This window comes from Diabrotica virgifera, chromosome 3 (assembly GCF_917563875.1).
Source record: "Diabrotica virgifera virgifera chromosome 3, PGI_DIABVI_V3a".
NCBI classification, from domain to species: domain Eukaryota; kingdom Metazoa; phylum Arthropoda; class Insecta; order Coleoptera; family Chrysomelidae; genus Diabrotica; species Diabrotica virgifera.
The window spans coordinates 53,107,696-53,131,173 of NC_065445.1; the positions used below are offsets into that span (position 1 = coordinate 53,107,696).

The 23,478-nt window shown below is 31.0% G+C and overlaps 1 protein-coding gene across 4 annotated transcripts in view; it reads right to left on the reverse strand.

The window, feature by feature from the left end:
- Positions 1-566: 566 nt before the first annotated feature.
- LOC114349091 (uncharacterized) overlaps positions 567-23,478 on the reverse strand; it is a 42,267-nt gene continuing 19,355 nt past the window's right edge. The window contains exons 4-11 of one of the 4 annotated variants that reach the window (XM_028299501.2): positions 16,004-16,051; positions 15,746-15,781; positions 15,406-15,441; positions 13,620-13,655; positions 11,874-11,909; positions 6,992-7,081; positions 1,284-1,310; positions 567-682 (exon numbers count right to left, since the gene is read on the reverse strand). In XM_028299501.2, coding sequence (XP_028155302.2) covers positions 636-682; positions 1,284-1,310; positions 6,992-7,081; positions 11,874-11,909; positions 13,620-13,655; positions 15,406-15,441; positions 15,746-15,781; positions 16,004-16,051 — 356 coding nt within the window. In that variant the 3' untranslated portion in view covers positions 567-635. Of the gene's footprint in view, positions 683-1,283; positions 1,311-6,991; positions 7,082-11,873; positions 11,910-13,619; positions 13,656-15,405; positions 15,442-15,745; positions 15,784-16,003; positions 16,052-23,478 lie in introns of all 4 variants that reach the window. The other 3 variants (XM_050646457.1, XM_050646458.1, XM_028299514.2) reach the window with 3 other exon arrangements.

Here is a 23,478-nt window from a genome sequence, read left to right on the forward strand (position 1 = left end):
TGACGGACATTAATTTGAAATCATCGAAGAGCTCAAATAAAGAATGCAGTTTGTTTGGAACAATTTTGAACAGGATATAATAAATGGGGCTATCAATTTATGGCGCAGACGACTTCAAGAAGCGGTAAACAATAATGGTGGCCACATTCATAATATTTTTGTCTAAGTTTTAAAATTATTAACCTGCTTTTATAAATGTGTTATTTGTTAAAATGTTATACTTTCCTAATTTAATAAAAAATATTTTGCGAATACGGTAATTTTGAAAAATTTCCTTTTTACTGAAGTGTTCTGGATAGTTAGCCTACCAAAAGAGCATATCAGTTCAATTTTAGCTAAGACAGTTTTCATTTGTAACGAGCTCAAAAGCACCGTTACATAAGTTATTTTATAAGTCCGACCCTGTACGTAATTTTTGCTTAAAAAATTTGCAGTCATGTTTTTTTATTAATTTTATTTCACTGAAGACCTGCACTTACACTACAGCAGAATCGAGCTCCTTTCGTATTTCTTTAATGGTTAAAATGTATTCATTTTATTGTAATTTTATTAAAAACAAATGTATGTACAATATACTTTTTAATGAATATAAATTAAAACTAATCAAGTACAGCATATTTCCATCGGGGACTTAATTAGGCTGTTCCTTGGACATTGCGTTTAAGTCGATTTTGGTGACGAGCTGAAAAATATTTTAATTAGATTAGTATAAAATAATCCTAAAAAAATAAATATTGGATAACTAACTAGTTACTAGATAACTACTTCATTTATAAGGGAATGGTTCCTCATGATTGGAATAATTCCGAAGTCACTCTACTGCTGAAGAAAGCCAAAAGCTCTCAATATTACCGACCATCTATCCTTATCTATTTATCATTTCATTCACTCGTAGTTTATTGATTGTTTATATTTTTACTGTTGCTTTGTAGCTTTCATGTTATCTCGATTCCTTTTTGATTTTATATTGAAGTTTTAAACGTGTCCCAAAGACTTTCAACTGTACATGTGTTCAATGAACGCTTGTTTTATTGTTCTATTGTTGTTTTTCCACTCCACTGGTTTAAATATTTCAACCAAGACATGCGTCGTCTCCCCAGTCCTCTTTTTGCTTCCACTTTTCCTAGTATAACTATTAACTAATCGCATTAACTCATACTTTTCATTTCTTAGTATGGGACCAAAGTAGCTCATTTTTCTTTCCTTCATAGTGTTGAGATTTCTTAATAGTTAATTTTTTCGTTGTAAATTCGTTGTTTTAATAATAACTCGAACACACTTACCATTTCTGCCATCCAAGCCAATGTTAACTAAAAAGAAAAAGTATATGTCATTCAAACATAAACAAAAATTCAAATCAAATATATACACTCACCGGCACAAAATTCCGCCACTCAAAATTTTTGGTTAAGTTTGACAATTTATAACTTTATTATTTGTACTGCGATTTTCAAGATTCTTGCATTAGTTTGTAGATAGGTACATGTATTGACATCGTTTGTTATTATTTCGATAACAAAAAAATTTTGCTTAGATGGCACTATATAGGAGTGAATGGAAGCGTTGTATTTTCTCCTAATTTTAAAAAGTTCTGTGGAAAAATTAGAGGGCTGATTTTGTTTCATGCTGCTTTCGTATTATCTTGGAGGTATCCCTAAGATTTTGTTTTTGAATTATATTTTAATTTAATTAATATTATCAAAGGCACTAAAATTAACAACACAAAACAAAATTAACAACAAAACAAAACAATTTAATAGCGGGTATGTCCACCTCTTGCAGCAACGACTGCTCGCAATCTGTTTGGCATCGAATAAAGATGTGTTATCCTTGCCTGGGGAATAGCCCGATATTCCTCTACCAGGGCCATAACTGTACCAAATTTTCTGGAAGCCTAGGATGACGGCGAATAGCTATTTTGTTTTTGTTCTGATTCTGGCCTTGGTTTATAACCTTTAGCCACGTAATTAAATATAAAATTATTATTCATTCATAAGTACAAAATTGTCCAGTATACACTTAAAAATAAAGAATAATAAAAAATAAAGCTTAGAAATAACAATGTCTACTTACTATGTTAATAAATACAACTATGCTAATTTTTTTTTCTTTCTTTTTTTTTCTTCACTAAGCTACGGTAGAAACTAAATCCGATTCATCCTCTCGGAGATTTAGAACCTCTTAGTGATTTTTTTATTTATTTATTTTTTTTATTTTTAATTTTTTTTTATTTTTAATTTTTTTTATATATTATATTTGTTTTTATTATTTTTTTTTACTCTTTTTTTTATTTTTTTTTTTTAGCTTTTTTTTATGTATATTTTTTTCGAACATACATAGGTTACAAAATAATATAATTAATTACAAGAAATATCTCATTCATACATTACATAATAAATACAAAGGAAATACCTATCCATTCAAACGATTAGTTTTACATTCACACTTTTAATTTAATATTTTGAAGAAATGTCATAATTAGTTTAAAAATTTTAATGTTGTCTTCACTTAATAGTACATTTAAGTCTAAGGGAGTACTTAAACCTGCTTTCAGCAATTCTTGTAGCAGCCACATACTTGAATTGATTTAGATTAGCTATGCTAGTTCCACAGTCACATCTGCCTGTTGCTATTTTTAATTCATCCAATATTATTTATACTCAATAGGATTGAGATACGGGCCATTCTGATCTCATGAATCCAACCTCTATTTAAGGTTTATGATATGTTTAAGATATTTATGTTTATGAGTCAATTAGTGTTTATATTTAAAAAAAATTGTACAGTTCTTACAAGAAAAGAGATATTCGGATACATAATTCAAAAAACAAAATTTTTGTGATGCCTCCGGGTTAATATGACAGATGAAATAAAATCAGCTCTTCAATTTTTGCACAGAATTTTTGAAGTTATACTTCTTTAGGCACGAGGGTGAATTTTTACATTCCCTGGCGCATGCGCACACCGACAGTATCTTAGTCAATTATCGTTATATATGACAGTATATTTAGTCGCTCAAACGTTATACGGGATCGTATTGGGTGTTAAAATCAACTGTCAATACTTGTTGGAGATTATGGATCAACAAATGTTGTGTATATTAGTTTTTATTGTTGTGATGGCAGAGAAAAAAGCAAGTTTATAATTGTAGTGAATTTTTAAATAGTTTTTAAAAGCGACAGGTACGTAATAATTGTAAATGTTTCAGTCTCCTAATAAAAATTGCATAGGTACCTACCTATTTGGAAAATTTAAAATGAACCTATCAAAATAGCATGTAATGCTTTGATTTACATAATTTGATTACCATCAAAATTTATGTCAATATTCACCTAATATATTGTTTTCTTACTCTATGTTTTGTTGTATTTATTATTTCAATATTCTACAAAAATCAAAATAATTTGGATAAATTCAGAACTGTCAAAAGTTTAAACCGTTTAGTTCGTCGATCTTCCCATATGATGCAGGTGTCTCCGTGGGTAGAAGTGTAAGATGAATGAATTCCAATGCTAACTGCGCAAACATTAGCGGGTTCGAACTCCAATAGAAACTTTTATTTTTTTGTTTTTTTTTATACATTTTATGATTGTAAGTATATTTATTATATAATTTTTTTTTCAGAAAATACGTATTTAGTTAAAAATGTTTCCGACAATTATTGTTCAGAAATCATTTATGGCATTTTTCAATGTATTTGTGTGTGTTTTATTCTTTTATTTTTTTAATTTTTTGGTACTGCTTTAATAAAAAATTTTGAAAAGTAGTAAGTATTAAAATTAGTTTAATATTTAAATAAAATATAAATAAACTGTTTATTTAAAGTATATTAATTTCGTTGAAATCATATAATAGAAGTATAACTTCTTACGTGCGTACAAAGTACACACATTCTTTTTTAAAATTAGGAGAAAATACAACGCTTCCATTCACCCCCGTATAATGCCAAGTAAGCAATGTTTTGTTGCCGTAATAGTAACAAACGATATCAATACATGTACTTACAAACTCATGCAAATACTTGAAAATCGAAGTACAAATAATAAAGTTATAAATTATCTAACTTATTAAAAATTTTTAGTGGCGAAATTTTGTGCCAGTGAGTGCATAATAATTCACAGTAATTTTAACGTATTTATTATAAATGTCTGGAAATTGTCTTTAATAAATCAAAAATGAATAATCATTTTCAATTTCGTTGCAAAACGAAAATACATCCGTACCATATTCTATTCCAATCAGAGAGTGCAGCAAGCACCTCTACCGGTTTCGAAACTTATTAGTCTCTCATCAGGAGGCACTTCAATCAGAGGTGCTTGCTGCACTCTCTGATTGAACTAAACTAGAATATAATGCGGCTGTAGTTTCGTGCTGCAACGAAATTGAAAATTGTTATTCATTTTTTATTTACATGTTTACTCTGACTGGAGTACGAAGGAAACCATTCTCGCTGGAACTTTAACGCGCTGAGCAGATGAGACGTGAATTATAAATTGTAAAATTCCTTCATCTTCTTTAGTCTCAGCATCCGTTATGGCTTGCAAATTTTAGAAGCTTCGGAGGTGTAACCAGAGAAGGTTCCCATTGTTTTCAATCTGGTGGGATATAGAGTAATATTTTTGATATTATTTTATGTGCTATTAAATTGAAAACTTAGTCTGTCCTTAATAACTTCAGAAATAATTGCACTGTTTAACTATGTGCACCATAGCAATTTTTCTTATGTTAATAGTCTACAATCCATCAACCTAAGAAGTCTAAGAAAGAAGGGAAATCTGTAACTTGAACGAATATCGTTGACAAAATTTTTATTGTCAGAAAACCTAAAACTTTCTTTTAGGTCAGGAACCAAAGCTTTTCACCTCGCAATTTTTTCAGAATGGATCGATTTGCTTGAAAATTTGAAAATAAGTAGTGTATAGTACAAGGATCAAAATCTATATGATTCCGAAAGCCGTTTATACCATGGGGGTGGTTGACACCCCATCTTGGGGGTGTAAATTTTTTATTATATTTTGACCGCAAAAGTTGATAAAAACATTCATTCTGAGCAAAAAATGTTCTATACATTTTTTTGATAAAATTAACAGTTTTCGATTTATTCGCTATCGAAAGTGTTCGTTTTGTATAGAAAAAATCAATGTTTTTCGATATACTTACTCATTTACGATTCACTCAATTTTTGCGGTAGAAAAAATTATTTCAAACCAAGTTCTTGGGAATTAAATAGCCTACAATTTTATGTGCAAACATTTTTTCGTATCTCTGATGCAAATCTTCCTATTCTGAAGAAAATAATCTTTTTTACCAAACTACAAAAATTCGTTATTTGCTTTTAACTTCAGTTTTTTTTAAAATTAATCATTCTAAACCAGCCAAGTTTCTAAAATCTATTATTAATACATAAATAAATAAGAATGAATAAGGCCAATGACTAAACATACCGCTAACTTACATTATTATTTATAATACTTCCAACTGGATTTCTCCTTTTTTTTTTCAAAAAAATATGTTGATTTTTTAACCGTAAGTTTTTATCTTTTATCTTAGAAAGTTTGCTAAAAAATAATTTTGTAGGTTTTTACAAGATATATAAGTCTATTAGTATTAAATCTTTTTAAAATTCTTAGTCGCAAAAAGAGGTGACTTTGAATGGGTTGGTAAAGGTGGTTTTTGAATGTGATTACAAGTTTTAATTGTTAATAGCTCACTTAATTTTTGCCGTAGCAAAAATTTTTGCAAACCAGTTTCTTAGGAATTAAATAAGCTAAAATTTTATATTTAAACATTTTTTCGTATCTCTGATGCTAATCTTGCTATTCTGAAGAAAAGGCCATTTTTTCCAAACTACAAAAATTCGTTATTCATTTTAACTCCATTTTTTTTTTAAACTAATCATTCTAAGCCGGTCAAACTTCTAGAACCTATTGATAATACATAAATAAAAAGACTAAATAAGGTCAATGACTAATTTGAATTAGGGTGGAGATTAAGGGGTTGCTTGCGATCTCTTGCTGAAAAAAATAGGGACTGACATTCTTTTCATTATAAGTCACTTAATTTTTGAGCTAGAGACTTTTTTTTATTTCTGGAGATAGATATTTTTAAGTACTTTAAATCAATTTCAAGAAGGTGTCCTCGAAAAATCCATAGTTTTCCCGTCTTTTGACTTTGAAAGTACAATATTTAGCATTTAACGAGGAAGAGCCAAAATATAATACAGTATAGCTCGATTATATTGGTCTTAAAAAAAAATTAAAAAAAACGGTTTTGTTTATTTTTTCAAAAGGTACATTTTTGTTAAGTAAAGTTGTTTTGATAAAAAGAAAACTTTTGGAGTTATAAGCAGAAAACTTATTAAACACATTGATTTTTTCGATATAAAATTAATACTTTCGATAGCGCATAAATCGAAAACTATCAATTTTATCAAAAAAATGTATGGAACGTTTTTTGCTTAGAATGAACGTTTTTACCAACTTTCGTGATTAAAATATAAGAAAAAATTTGCACCCTCGTGATGGGGTGGTAACCACCCCCATAGTAAAAGCGCCTTTTGGCATGATATAGATTTTGATCCTTGGACTATCCACTACTTATTCTTAAATTTTCAAGCAAATCGATCCATTCTGTAAAAATTGCGAGGTTTTTTCCTATTTTAAGCTTCATTACTTGGACTATTTTTTATCTTTCAGTATTTCTTTCGCATAGCTGTAAGTTAAATATTTAATTTTCTTGTGGATGTCCATTTCTCATTTTTTTTTTTTTTTTTTTTTTCATAGAGTCCTTCCATCCCTTTTGTCCTTTTAACTGTTCTTTTGCTTTTTAGTTTAACATTTTACTTATTTATCGACTCCCTTGAATGTATGCTTGTCTTTTTTTAAATTGTCGTCTTTCTTCTTCTTCGTTAGTTGAAGAAAAGCGACAAGTTGAGAAAATACCTTTACATAATAAAATCAAAACCATTGTTATTTAACTCAAAAGTACGTACAGTCAAGGTTTCCTCTGAGTCCAAATAGATTGGGTACACCACCAGCAAATGGATCTGCTAAAATTGGTGGAGGGGTTGATTTTGCTGCTTCTAATAACAACAAAGTTATAAAAAGTTAAAACATAATTTCTACAAAAATATACATTAATAAAAATATACATTTCATTCTATATCACTAATGGTGTCAGAGGTGACAAGAGATTGGATGAAGTAGCTCTTTTGTATTAACATATGTTAATACAGACATCTGTCTCAAGACAATTTAAATAAGGAGAGTGTCATTGTAAAACTAGCTTCCTAAATAATTACTTACAGAGCTTCTAAATAGCATCAGTTATGGGGAACTACTTAAAATATGGTAACGACCAATATAAGAAAGAGAGAGAGAATGTAAACCAAAAACATATTGAAAGTAGGCATTTAAAATATAAAAGCCTCACCAAAAGGCTTCCCCAAAAAGCATATAAAAGGGTTCCTAAAACGCATACCATATAATATGTTCTCCAAAGTTCTGACTCCGAAAGTGGGTGCGAAGCTTTTTCTTAGTAAAAGCTTATCTTCCACTGTGAAGGAGGCCTTCTGTACTCTTCTGGAAGCTCATTTCCAGGAGTAAAGAGATGATGATAGTCCCCTAACTACGTAGAGGAGGAGTCCTCTAACTACGTATAATAGTAAGGGAGGAAAGTATGCTAAATTTGCAGTTACTCAAGCGTTATGGGGACCTATTAGGTTGTGAAGATTAGGTCATAAAACCAAAGAAAATTAAGTAAAGTTTTCCATTTAAGTGGGAACTTTCCATTTTTTAATTTAATTTTCCATTTCCAACAATCGTTTTTTCCAATTATCGCGCCATCTATCCATAATTCGAAAAAATGTCTCAAATAAACGTTACTTATTTTTACGCAAGGAATTTAAACCTGCAATAAAAAATTGGGGCTCCAGATTTTTCAAAAATATTGAATACGTGTATTTTGCAGTTTTTGGATCTGATGTTTATTTCGCGAATATTTCTATTTAAAATTTTCAATTTACCCCTCACCCCTGTCCGTGTGGGGCCGTGTTTGATATCATTCGATATATTTTTAAAATTGAACACGTATTTTTTAGTTTTTCAATCTGTTTATTTCTCGAAATATTCGCTTTCTAACAATTTCGAAGATTTTTTTTCGCACCCCCCTTAATGAACTCCCCTGTATCCGATATATGGTAGGGGTACATTTACAGTGTACAAGGTTTCTCCCCATGTCATAATCTGACGCGCTCAAGTGACTGCAAAAATCCCCGCTTGGGCTCCCCCACCATAAGTTCCCATTAATGAGAGACTTCAGTGTGAGCTGAGCTGTTACAGACTTTGATACACCAAAGTCTGGACCTCATTGCAATCTCAATGATGAGGATATTTAGGGCCTGTCTTGAGATAGTTTCTTATCCTGAAGGAAGACAAGGGTTGTATTTATTTTCGAGTCGAGTAAAACTGGCTTTAATATTACTAAATCTATCATCCTTCTTTTTGAATGCTTTTAAAAGCCAAGTAGACCGGTTGATACGTAACGGAGTGCTAATAATAAATCATCCCTATACCTCAATACCCTCACTTGTCTAGGAAGTATTTCAATTTGTTCACAGGGTGGACGCGTGTTCGATCTAAAGCAGTCAATATGGTCTTGATATCGTCTTGAACATTGGGTAGAGGAACTGGTCCGAATATGGGCCCCCCATTTGTTTTTCTATTGAAACTTGCTTATTATATGTCTATAACAATGCTACATAACATTTATACATGCTATAAGACCTTAGAAAAACAACTACTAACTATGTATTTTTTATAATAAAGTTTATTTATTTTACGGATAATAATATGACGTGAGGCATATTTTTCTAACCAGGCCAGGCTGTCTAAAATATGGGCCCCACTCAAAAACTAACAAAATTTTCTTTTGACGACAAAAATACGAAATAACCTAGCTAACAATTTATGCTTAAAGAATAATAAACATATCTGTGAAAAAATAAAATAAAATTATCTCCAAAAATCGCAAACATAAGAGTCTTTTTCAGCTCCGGAACATTGTTCATGTGCCCAGAGAATGCACATTAAACATTGAACCCACGTCTCTCTTCTAGTGTCATCAGAAAACTGTTGTTCACAAAATAGACATGTGGCATCATTGCTTTCAGGAGAATACTGTACTATTTGTTCTACGTCAAGATCTTCGTCAGCGGGCAAAAATTCCTCTTCCTCTTCTTCATCCGAACTGCATTTGGTTTTGATTTTTCTGTTGGGTTTCCTTACATTTTCTTTTGGCTTTAGCGCAGAAACTATTCTCTTCCCCTTTCCTTCCTTGGTCTTTACATTTTCTCTTTATTCAACTGAAAACACAGTTCTCTTACCCGTTCTTTCTTTTGATTTTCTTATATTCTCAATTGATAATTCAAGGTCTGATTTATACGGAGATGAAATTATAAATTGAGAACGAGAATTTTTTCTTCCTCTTGAAGACGCTCGCTTTGTAACTGATGGGGCAGTTGAAAGAACGAATGAACTCATGAATGTTTTGAACGGTGTTCTGGCACAGTTGTTGCGTTCGTTGTGTTCCTAAATGGTTGATCTGGGTCTTTAGAATAACTTGGTCCTTGATCTTCTGAACGAACTGTTATATTTTCTGAAGAAATCGTTTTTGCAAGGTCGCTTGTCAATTCTTCCAAATAAATTTCAGTCAAATTACAAGTTTTCTCAGATTTCAGTTTCTCAGTACTGAAATCAGCATCAGAAAAAATGGTTATATTTATTGGCCCTATTTCAGTTACTTTAAAACCATTCTTAGCTATCTGCTATGCTATCTCTGCCGCCTGGCATTTCATAAATAATGCCTTTTCCAATAGTTCTGCTAGATTTATGCGAGCGGTCTGAATATGGGCCCCTAGCCTATATTTACGTCACACAAGGGGCCCATATTTCAAAATATGTACGTTCAAGAAAAATATTAGCTTATGATTTTGTAATTATTTTTTGTTCCTAACCTACATTAAAAGCATTTTCCCTCCTTTCCCTGCCACACAAGCATAATATATCAATTCCAAAAGAATGTCTGGCGAATGGATTTAGTGTCCGCAGTCATATAAACCCAAACAAACAACAACAAAAGAATGTCAATAAACACAAATATTACGTAATATAAACTTACCCAATAAATTTTTTTCAAAAGTCAAAATCAAAGGGTCTACACTATGTAACAACAAAATATGTACTGGTCGAGAAATCTGTAAATATATGACAAGAAAGGGGCCTTCTAGTATATTTGGGCATTTTCTAACAGATAGCACTACTTGTTTCATAGATAGTGTGGTGGCCCATATAAAATACATAGCCCATATTCGGACCAGTTCCTCTACGCTTTTAGCTGTGCTACCGTTGAATTCAATACGTGGCAGCCGAGAGAAAAAATACCTTGAGTGGATCCAGACTCTGCTCTTTTAGAGCAAAATACCTGCATATACTCTGAGAGATCTCTCCGCTGATATGGTGATTAGTGTTTGAGAGTCTACTCAAGCCAGTGTTCAAACAAATGCGTTCAAACAACGTAATGGTGCTGGTTAAGGGAAACCAGTAAGTCAAGGTAAGTTCAAACGAGGTCCTTAGCAAGACTTTGGTTCGGCGTTCATCAAACCGAACCCAATGAAGGAAATTCCGTTAAAAAAGTTTTTATTTTTCCTTGAGACACAAGTCTATTAAGTGAACAAAGGCCTTGTATAGTAAGATGGGCTCCTGGAAAACTTCTGCTGATCCTAGTAGAAAATAGGAAGCTCGGAATGCTTATATCTTCAAATGAGTCAAAAACTTCGTCAACGTAGGCACATATCGGAAGCTTTAGGGTGATACAATAGACTCGCCGAAGAGGTCTTAATGTCTAAAGGGCTCAGAAATGAGCCATACAAAAAAATTATTCCACACGTAGAAAACAAGGTTTTGGCCGCGAGTGGATAAAACAGATTGAAGAAAAATCTTTTCAGTACGATAAACTGTCATATATTCCTTATGCTTAAAAGTCATTTGACAGGTCAGAATTGAAGATACTATACATTTCTCACCCGCTAGAAAAGTACGACAAGATTTAATAAAGGCAATATAGGTCTGGATCCCGCGTATGAAAAAAAAGTTGATTAATAGCAAGCTGAAAATTTGTTAATAGTTTAAGGGTGTCTAGTCGGACAAACTTATATATATGGGAACACTGGAACAGGGGCAGTTTTAATTGTGGAACAGGTTAAAAATTTGGAAAGGTCAGACCACGAAACGGCACATTTATTTTGTCCGACAGAACAGACTTAAACTCTCCGAACAGAGATTAAACTCTCATGCAAAAATCAGACTGCTATTTGTCACCATATGGGCGTTTTAATGAGTGGAATATGTAGAATATGTCAAATGACAGGAATTATGACAGGTGATAAATAGCAGTCTGATTTTTGCATGAGAGTTTAATCTCTGTTCGGAGAGTTTAAGTCTGTTCTGTCGGACAAAATAAATGTGCCGTTTTCGTGGTCTGACCGTTCCAAATTTGTAACCTGTTCCACAATTAAAACTGCGCCTGTTCCAGTGTTCCCATATATCAAAGTTTATCCCACTAGACACCCTTAAGCTATTAACAAATTTTCAGCTTGCTATAATCAACTTTTTTTTGTGGGATTGTGATTGTGAAGATGGAGGGAAAATTGTCCCAATCAGTTGCTTATGAAACAGTAAATTCGATAATAATTACCTAATCGAAGTAATGGAATTGGACTTTATCAAATGATCTAGCCATGGAGAAGTGGGTAACAAATACTACTACAACAAGTACAACAAGTACTACAACAACAACCTAATCTAACCTAAACTTACCTGTGCTTGGTGATTGTTTGCTGGCCTCGGTTGTTTCTGGAAAGTAAATTAATGGATTCTTTTTAAGATACTATTAAATAAAAAATATATCTATTTATATTGCGGTTTTCAAAAATGTCAACGCACTTCCATTAGAATTGTCTGAATTGATATGCATTGAATTTGGATTTTGTATCACATGTTCTTGAATTGTGGCAATATACCGCAGAGTGAACTGCTACAATATATTCAACACCGAAGAAAGAGTGAAGAGGTCGAAATTATCTACGAAAATTGTGACATTAATTATTTGGGGTTAAAATCGAGCATTCAAATTTGTAAAATAATAACAAAGGAATATTTTCAAGAGCTGTTATACTAGCTGAAAAAGAATACAAAAAGAAAGGTATGGATTTCAAAAGAAAAAACTATCTACATATAACCATGTTCACTAATCTTCTCATACTAACGATGTTGTAAAAACAAAATTACTCATTATTAATAGATAGGTAGATGTACAGCCGGTTCCTAAAAAAACTGATACGACTCTTAGTAAGATTTGATCATGTTGAGCAGTGTATTTGATTGATCTGACATTATATTTATTATGACAGACAAATAATAAAATAAACAAACAACAAACAACTGATTACATATTATGTTAATTCATAAATTGTACTAATTATTAAGGTCTAAATTTTTATATTATTTTGAATTCCTGTATTTTATAAAGAGTATATAAATGATAGTTTTTACATCAAATAGATCACATAATTATTGTAAACGTGGATTATACAACAAAACAAATTAATATTCAATTCAGCCCTGTAACTTATTAAAATAAATATTATAGAAGTTTTCAGGGACTTTCAGCCCTCGGTAATAATGTAGTCTTTCATTCTGAGTTTAAATTTTTCAAAAATATTTATTCGTTTTCTCAGGATTCGAAAAAAATGAATACAATTAAAATACATTAAGAATTTTGACATGCGTCACAATTTTGCATTAACTCAATGTAAAATTCTAAACTGTTGAATTCCAGCTTCCCTAATTATTTGACATCAAAAGACATTAGAAACTATTTGTAGAGGATTGAAATCTGTATTGAAAACAACTGTTAAAATTGGTCTACGTAAGTAAACATATTCCAAAATTTTGTAAAAATGTAATATATTTCAGTTTTCAGCCCAAACTTAGGCTACACACAATGCAATAATGTTCACATTTTTAAACTGTCAATATTTTTATTTTATCATCTATTATTTAAAAACAATACAGTTGATAAGATACCCTCAGTTGCGGAGAAAGTATTAATAATAAAGATTAATAATAATAATAACCGTGGAACAGAATAAGCTATCTGACAAATTTTAATATTTGGCAGTGACATTGACAGTATGTAAATATTAAGTATTTATCCTTAAAAATACACTGCTCAATTTTCTACAAAATACGCTTCAAGAGTCGTATCAGTTTTTTTTGGAACCAGGTGTACCTTTTGATAGTTCCATTTGTTCCCAAACCTCGAAAAATATTCACTTCGAGACTATTTTATCAAATAAAGCAACGTTTACAGTCTTTAAACCAATTTTATTGAATTTTCTGCAAATTACCTTAGGGATGGATAACTAAATTGAGAATTTCCTGCAAAAGGGCAGTTAACTTAAAAAATATATAGGAAATAATAAAGTCATTTTTTTATCATAAAATCGTTTTCATTTTTGTCAACTTTTAACCAGTTCGTTAAGAAAGAATTATAATATTTACCTATTGCTGGTGATGAACCATCATGCTCAGTCGTTTCTGTAAAATAAATACGCAGTCATATTCAAAATATTCAGTTGATTAAATAGTTATTTATGATATAAGTGTTAAAAGTACAATTTTAAGGCACGCATATGAAAGTTTGCAGAATGAGCGAAGCGAACTCTACAATTCACATGAGTGCCTTAAAATTGTACTTTTTAACACGTATATCATACAATATTTTTTCTACAAACGTCTTATAAATATATCAACAATTATAATTTATTCATTCTCAATTACAGAACAATATCTACAAAAACTTTTACTTGAACTTGACTGACATTCCATTTTTATATTTTTCTTGACATTACATCAAAACTGCCTATACTGTCAATACGTACTCAACATCTACTTTTATTTTTGTATATTCTAACAAATTTTAATAGTTTTTTTCTACAAACGTGTTAAAAATGCAATAATACAGTTTAAATTAAATTTTAAAGAACCTTTTAAACCACCTTTTTCAAATTGCGCAAGTTGTACTATTAATATTAATGTTAATAAATGACATATAAATATTTTGACGTTTCACAATTTGACAATTCACTTTTAACTGCAGTGCCTTAAAAATTCTAAAGCACTAGTGCTTTAAAGTAGCATTTTTAACGCTCCTACGGAGTGCTAAAATAGTTATTTATGAAACAGTTCGTGAAGTATGCTTTTTGCGAACGCATGCGATATTTAGAGCACGAGCGACAGCGGATCGAATGCTATACATCGCGTAAGTTCGCAAAAAGTACTTCGCGCACAGTTTCATACAATATTTTATCTACTCTACCATAAACGAATAAAAAAACTGTAACTCGTCGTCACTGGAATTCATTTCTATTCTACAATTTTTAGAACTTTGACATTTAAAAATTCTAACTTCTTTCAAACCACAAAACTGTCAAAACTTTTGTCGTAATTTATTGCTCATTATGTCATCACCATGACAACGCGAAAGTTATGGATATTTGATTATATGAAAGTGTGTCAAAAACAGTGCGAAAAAGTAAGTCCCATTTAAAATACATTGTTACTTCACGCACACTTTAAACACTTCACGCACTGCTATCTATAATGACAGTTTTCACAAACTAAAAACTTATACATAATATGACATAGAGTAGATAAATTGCATTTTTAACACGGTTGTAGAAAAACAATATTAATCTCTCTTTAGATATGTGTACGAATGAACTATAACGGCAATATCTCTTATTATATTATAATCCATGGAGAAAAATACGGCCTCTTGCAATCCACAATATAAAATAGATGGTAGAAGTTTGTCAAAAATATAAATGTATTTTTGATCAAATAAAATAACTTTAGCAGTCTTATAGTAAATTTACAATCAAGATGCAGCAGAAATAAACAAACCAAGACAACATTAAATGCTACTAGGAGCACTCCCAAATCATAATTTACAATGTTAATACCTTGTAAATCCCAAATCATAATTTTCAAAGTTTATACATTGTAAATTATGATTCGGGAGTGCTCCTAGTAGCATTTAACGTGTCTTCGTTTGTTTATTTCTACTACATTTTGATTGTGAAAAATTTAGTATAGATGGAATTTTATTGAATTTTCGGAAAATTTCCTCAGGACGGATAAATGAATTGAAGAGCCGCTGCAAAAGTGCATTTAAATTAATAAAAATATAGGGAGGAATGAAGTCTTTTTTATCATATATAAATGATTTTCATTGCTGTCAACTTTTTAACCAGTCCGTTAAGAAAGAATTTATATACCTATTTACCTATTGCTGGTGATGAACCATCATGCTCGGTAGTTTCTGTAAATAAATGTGCAGTTATATTGAAAATATAATAGTAGTATAATATAAAAAATAGGTAAAATCTTATTTTCAAATTTAAAAAAGTATTTGACGCAATATAATAAATAATTCCTCGTGATTGAAGAATTCTAGATGTGGTTGATATCAATCCAGATCGAATCATTTATCTAAACCAGCGACTTCAAAAACAAAAATAAGTTCATATGATTGCAAAATCTTAATATACTGCCAACATAAATGATATATGCATATATGAATGTTCCATTAACATTTTTAAATAAAGCTCTAATAATGTATTCACCTGTATTTGCTGATGATTTCTCAGTTGTACTTGGTTCTGCAAAAAGAAACAAAGTAGTTATAGTGTACACTAAGGAAAAAATTGGAAATAGCTAAAATCTACAACTTGAGAAATAATTTAAGAATGTATATCGTTGACTTTAGAAGTAGATTATTAAAAACTATTTGAATGAAAAACAAGAAAACACAACAAAAAACAGGAATAGACAACAAGTTTGTTTTTTCAAAAAACTATTAATAAAATTTTAAATATTCTTACCTGTAGTACTTCCAGCTTCAGTAGATGTGGACTGATTAAGAGAATTCCCTGTAATGTTTAAATGAAAGAATTAAAAATCCTAACACCATTATAACAGACTTCCTTAATAGACATAATAAGACATCCAGTCAAGGAACAATGGAAGTGGAGTGGAAATAGAAAAGAGTAACATCTGTTATTTGAAGAATTAATGGTTAAAATTTATAAAAGATATCGTTCCCCTAGATACAAGCAAAAAGCCATACTATCCGACAAGTGAGTGCTAGCGGGTTGCGCGTAGAACAAATTAAAAAGTGGAAGGGATTGCTCATTTCTATGGCTGTCTAAACTTTTGTTGTTGTCTATTTCAACTAAAATTTTGATACGGCAACTACGCATTTGTGACACCAGCGATTAAGGTCACCCGCCAGCTCTCGCTTGTCGGATTGTACCACGAAATAAAAAACAAAATTGTTCGCCACTTTAATCCTGATGCATCTATAAGCTAGCTCTAAAATGGTTATCAAATAAGGCATATCATAGCAAGATCAAACAGCGTTCTTCTTCATCTTTAGCCTGTTTGCATCCACTCCTAGACAAAGGCCTCTCCATAAGTTCTCCATTCTTCTCTGTTGTGTGCTCTTTGGTGCCAGTTTCTTCCCATTTTTGCTTTGATGTCGTCCAGCCATCGCTTTTGTTGTCTTCCTCTACTACGACTGTACTCGCGTGGTCTCCAATTTACAATGTTTCTCGTCCACCTTTCGATGTTTTGTCGTGCCACGTGTCCTACCCAGTTCCATTTCATTTGCGCAATCCTTCCAATTACATATTTCACCTTCGTCGTGCTTCGCACGTCTTCATTTCGTATATGTTCCCTCAGAGATACTCCTAATATAGCTCGTTCGATCGAAATAAATATAAATAAATGTTAAATACAACGAGAAGACCGTCAAGTACAAAGATTTTCAGATACAAATAAGGAGACAATGATGAGTGAAAAGTACCTAAACAATAAGTACCTATAATTCTCTGTACTACTGGTGCATTGCGAAAAACCTTTTAAAAGACATCAATCAGCTGGGCTCTTAACGAAAATCTCTGTAAGATCATGCAGGTTTACTACACCAAGTATAATACCAAGTAATAAACCAAGGATTAGATTTAATGCACGATAGAAAAATATAGGAAGGCGCAGCATAGGTAGGAGAAAAATGTCCTGACTGAGAAATCTCAGAGAATGGTTTGGATGCAGCTTAACTGAACTCTTTTGGGCTGTAGTATCAAAAGTGAGAATAACAATGATGATTACCAACCTTCGTCGCGGAGATGGCACGTAAAGAAGAAGAAAAAAAAAATATCAGAAATCAACGAGGTCCTGAAAAAAATGAAAAATAATACAGTCATAATAGCTGCGGATCTAGGAATGGCAAGAGAGATGGTCCAGGAACTCGTTGTGGCTTCAGAAAATATAGGTTTAAATAAACATGGTCAAGTATGTACAAAGATTTTCAGATACAAATAAGGAGACAATGATGAGTGAAAAGTACCTAAACAATACCTATAATTCTCTGTACTGCTGGTGCATTGCGAAAAACCTTTTAAATGACATCAATCAGCTGGGCTCTTAACGAAAATCTCTATAAGACCATTAGTCCAGGGTAATAAGGTTTTTTCCATGAAATTTGAACAGCCAGGGTACTGAAGCGTTTTTTCGACAGGTAATACCTATAAGAGCAAATTGTAACTATTTCCTGCTTAGGATCTGGCGGCCATTTTTATTTATAAACAATTAAATGTCAAAAAATGGTATTTTTCATTTTTTTTTCAAATCAATGGAGAACAGGGAAACTTATGGTTTTTTTAGTACAAATCACTTCAAGATTATTAGCCTAATAAAATAAAAAAAGTCAAAATGTAAATTCGTACAGGTTAAAATAAATTTTATATCAAAGTTTAGGTGGGTACAAAAGATATTTTCAAGAAAGTATCCAAATCATACAAGGGGATCATTGTTTAAATAATTAAAAGGGGGTCATTTTTGCAAAAAAAATACTTTTTTAACTGCTGAGGTAATTCACTTATCAATGAAGGTTTATGGGATTTTTTTCTACAAAGCTGAAGGGTAAATCTTTCATATAAGACTTACTAAATTAAATTTGACCCCCTATTTATTTAAATAATTGTATATAAATCTTAAAAAACAAATTCGCAAATAATTATTTTTAGCGTTTTAAATAAGCACTATAAAATATATTATTTTACAGACTAAGTTGCGCTATGTTACCAGTATTAAGCAAAAAAAAATTGGTCAAAAAATATTTAACATTTTTTGAGATATTGAAGTTGTTTATTAAATCTTACTATATTTTCAATTGCAAAAACGCGATTGTTGCCAAAGAAATATTCACCTGCTTAGGATCTCATTATTTTTATTTTTATGTATATTACCGATAATTGTATGTATACATTCAAATTTCAATTAAACTCCCCCCTAAAATGGCATTTGAAAATCAAACAAATTTGTTTATAATTTGTTTTTTTAATAACGTCGCGGGGATTAAGGATTTTAAAATGCCGTTTCGATAATTGGGTTCCTGGGAATTTTTTACTAATTAACACAATTTTTTTGTCGTTTTTTCTTCTTCTTTTTTTCCTTGGAGTTATATTACTACGGGCCCTTTTAGGGTTAAATTTTATTAAGAATGTCGAGTCTATGAGATCTAGATTGTAGACCTAAAAATATTAAGATTTAACTAAAATCTCTTAAATAAAATGTGGCTACTTACTGAGTTACGGGGTGTTTTATTTAAAAATTTAAAAATTATTGTTACCAAGTACTTTAAAACTATTTGACGTATCCTTATCATACTTGGCAGAAAGTGTGGCTATTATACACCCTACTAAATTGTGATTAATAAACGTTTCTAGCTAGTGCCAGAGGCGTACGACAGGGGATAGTGAATGATTGACCATTCCCAAATTCTACGCCACTGAGTGAATTACTATTTTAACGAAATTTTTCGATTCACCAATACTTTGTATGTAAATAACTTTATTGGTATCGATAAAGTCATCAGTTTGAGAGATATTGGAAGTTTAAAATGAATGAATGAATGAATCAAAATAACTATGCCGTTTCATTTTTAACGTCCAATATCTCGAAAACTAATGACTTAATCGTTACCAGTAAAGAGTATATTATTTACATATAAAGTATTGGAGAATCGAAAAATTTCGCTAAAATAGTAATTCCCTCAGTGGCGTAGACTTTGGAAAGGGTCAACCATTAACTATCCCCTGTCGTACGCCTCTGGTAGTAGCTAGAAACTTTTATTTGTCACAATTTAGTAGACTGTATAGTACCCACACTTTCTGACAAGTATGATAAGGATGCGTCAAATAGTTTGAAAGTACTTGGTAAAAATAATTTTTAATTTTTAAATTAAACACCCTGTAACTCAGTAACCAGCCACATTTTATTTAAGTGATTTTAGACCAATCTTAATATTTTTAGGTCTAGAATCTATAACTTAAAAATTCGACATTCTTAATTAAACTTAACCCTAAAAGGGCCCGTAGTAATATAACTCCAAGAAAAAAAAAGAAGAGGAAAAAAAGACAAAAAAATTTGTTAATTAGTGAAAAATTCCCAGAAACCCAATTATCGAAACGGCATTTCAAAATATTTAATCCCCGCGACGTTATTAAAAAAACAAATTATAAACAAATTTGAATAATTTTCAAATGTCATTTTAGGGGGAAGTTTAATTGAAATTTGAATTTATCAATACATTTATCGAAAATATACATAAAAATAAAACTAATAAGATTTAATACAGGTGAATATTTCTTTGGAAACAACCGCGTTTTTGCAATTGAAAATAGAGTAACATTTAATAGAAAAATTCAATATATCAAAAAATATTAAATATTTTTGGACTAATTTTTTTTATTAATACTGATAACATAGTGCAACTTCTCCTGTAAAATAAGATATTTTATAGTGCTTATTTAAAACGCTAGAAATAATTTTTTGCAAATTTGTTTTTAAAGATTCATGTATAATTATTTAAATAAATAGGGGGTCAAATTTAATTTAGTAAGTTATATGTGAAAGATTTACCCTTCAACTTTGCAGAATATAATCCTATAGACCTTCATTAGTAATTGAATGACCTCAGCAGTTAAAAAAGTTATTTTTTTGCAAAAATGACCCCTTTTTAATTATTTAAAGAATGATCCCCTTGTGTGATTTGGATACTTTCTTGAAAATATCTTTTGTACCCACCTAAACTTTGATATAAAATTTGTTTCAACCTGTACGAATTTACATTTTGTTTTACATGTAGTGAAATTTTATTTTACTAGACTATATGGAAAAAGCTTGAAAATGACGTAAGTCATAAGTTTGATATACTCATTTATTGTTAATATAATTGGGAAAAATTTCGGAATTTAAAAAAAAATTATTTTTGCAATAACTGTTGTAAAAATTAGTGTACAGCTTTGAAATTTTTGTCAAATAAGAGTTCTTTGGTGCTTATAGGTCTGGATCCCGCGTATGAAAAAAAAAGTTGATTAATAGCAAGCTGAAAATTTGTTATTAGGTTAAGGGTGTCTAGTCGGATAAACTTTGATATATGGGAACACTGGAACACTGGAACAGGGGCAGTTTTAATTGTGGAACAGGTTAAAAATTTGGAACGGTCAGACGACGAAAACGGCACATGTATTCTGTCCGACAGAACAGACTTAAACTCTGCGAACAGAGATTAACCTCTCATGCAAAAATCAGATTGCTATTTATCAGCAAATGGGCGTTTTAATGAGTGGAACATGTAGAATATGTCAAATGACAGGAATTATGATAGGTGATAAATAGCAGTCTGATTTTTGCATCAGAGTTTAATCTCTGTTCGGAGAGTTTAAGTCTATTCTGTCGGACAAAATAAATGTGCCGTTTTCGCGGTCTGACCGTTCCAAATTTTTAACCTGTTCCACAATTAAAACTGCCCCTGTTCCAGTGTTACCATATATCAAAGTTTATCCGACTAGACACCTTAAGCTATTAACAAATTTTCAGCTTGCTATTAATCAACTTTTTTTTCATACGCGGGATCCAGACCTATTAATATGTGATAAAAATTTCAAAGCGATTCATTTAATTGTTTAAATTTTATTCAAATTGTTTATCCCAGAGAGCATTCTTTTTGCAATAACATAAGTCAGAAGAAAATGACGTTAGAACCATTCCACATGTGTCAAATAAAAGAGCATGAGCTATATTTTCAACTTGGTTGAAAAAAGGTGAATAAAAAATGCATTTATTAGTAATAAATAATTATGCAAAAGTATTGTAAATTTTTCCTTATAAACTTTTTATTTTGTGATATAAGAAATTATACATATTTATTACAATTTTTTATCAATTATGATATAGATAACATTACTTGGTAGTTGTGCACTTAAAATAGAGTAAAAAAGTTAATTTTTTTGGAGAAAGTTATTCAAAAAGTTTATAAAGAAAAATTGACGATACTTTTGCATAATTATTTATTACTAATAAATGCATTTTTATTCACTTTTTTAAACCATGTTGAAAATGTAGCTCATGCTCTTTCATTTGACACCTGTGGAATGGTTCTAAGGTCATTTTTTCTGACTTATGTTATTGCAAAAAAAATGCTCTCTGGGATAAACAATTTGAATAAAATTTAAACAATTAAATGAATCGTTTTAAAATTTTTATCACATATTAAGCACCAAAGAACCCTCATTTGACAAAAATTTTAAAGCTGTACACTAATTTTTACAACAGTCATTGAGAAAATATTTTTTTTGCAATTCCGACCTTTTTATATTAACAATAGATGAGTATATTATCAAACTTTGTAATACGTCATTTTAAAGCTTTTTCCATAATCTCGAAGATCTTTGTACTAAAAAATCATAAGTTTCACTGTTTTCCGTTGATTTGAAAAAAAAGGGGGGAAAGCCATTTTTTACAGTTAATTGTTTATAAATAAAAATGGCCGCCAGATCCTACGCAGGAAATAGTTATAATTTGTTCCTTTAGGTATTACCTGTCCAAAAAACGCTTCAGTACCCTGGCTGCTGAAGTGTCACGAACAGGGTATATTTTGTCTTATTATCCTGGCCTACATGTAGATTTACTACACCAAGTATAATACCAAGTATTAAACCAAGGATCAGATTTAATGCACGATAGAAAAATATAGGAAGGCGCAGCATAGGTAGGAGAAAAAATGTCCTGGCTGAATTCTGAAAAAAATTCCTGAAAAAAAAATCCTAAATCTCAGAGAATGGTTTGGATGCAGCTTAACTGAACTCTTTTGGGCTGTAGTATCAAAAGTGAGAATAGCAATGATGATTGCCAACCTTCGTCGCGGAGATGGCACGTAAAGAAGAAGAAGAAAAATATCAGGAATCAAAGAGGCCCTGAAAAAAATGAAAAATAATACAGTCATAATAGCGGATCTAGGAATGGCAAGAGAGATGGTCCAGGAACTCGTTGTGGCTACAGGAAATATAGGTTTAAATAAACATCCCATATAGGTTTAAATAATGACAAATTTGGTACCCAACCAGAACATCAGTATTGGTGGGCAAGATCATAGATAAATATAATTGCCTAGGGCACGAAATATGATTGGCAGGGACAATCAGACCCATAAACTAAAGAGAAGAATCGATCTTAAGTAAGTAGCATATGGAAAACTGAAAGAAATTTTAAATTTGAGTTTCTCATATGCCTGAAGAAGAAAATATTTAAAATCAATGGGAAAGTCCCAGTAGCTGGCTGTATACCATAAATAAAAATCATACAGAACAAGTAAAAACTTCGTTTGTATAATGGTATAAAAAGTTTATTGAAAAACTATTAAAAAGTCGTCCAAAAGGATTCGCAAAACGTTTTCAGTCTAGATCAGATCATCTTCAGTGCGTTCTGCTTAGTAGGTACATGAAACTAGCAACCTTGTAGAATAGGTGAGATCGAGAAATATGATTTACATTTTTAAAAGATGATGTTAGTGGCGACTCTAAGTTGATGTTAAGCGATAAAATTTAAGAGTGCTCAAAGGGCAACATGATTCACTGCTCGATGGTAACGTGTGGTATTTGCCAGTTAGATGGACACAGACCAACACAGATGGACACAGTTGGTCTGTGTCCATCTAATTGGCAAGTACCACACGTTACCATCGAGCAGTGAATCATGTTGCCCTTTGAGCACTCTTAAATTTTATCGCTTAACATCCACTTAGAGTCGCCACTGACATCATCTTTTAAAAATGTATATCATATTTCTCGATGTCACCTATTCTACAAGGTTGCTAGTTTCATGTAATAAGCAGAACGCACTGAAGATGTTCTGATCTAGATTGAAAACGTTTTGCGAATTCTTTTGGATGACTTTTTAATAGTTTTTCAATAAACTTTTTATACCATTATACAAACGAAGTTTTTACTTGTTC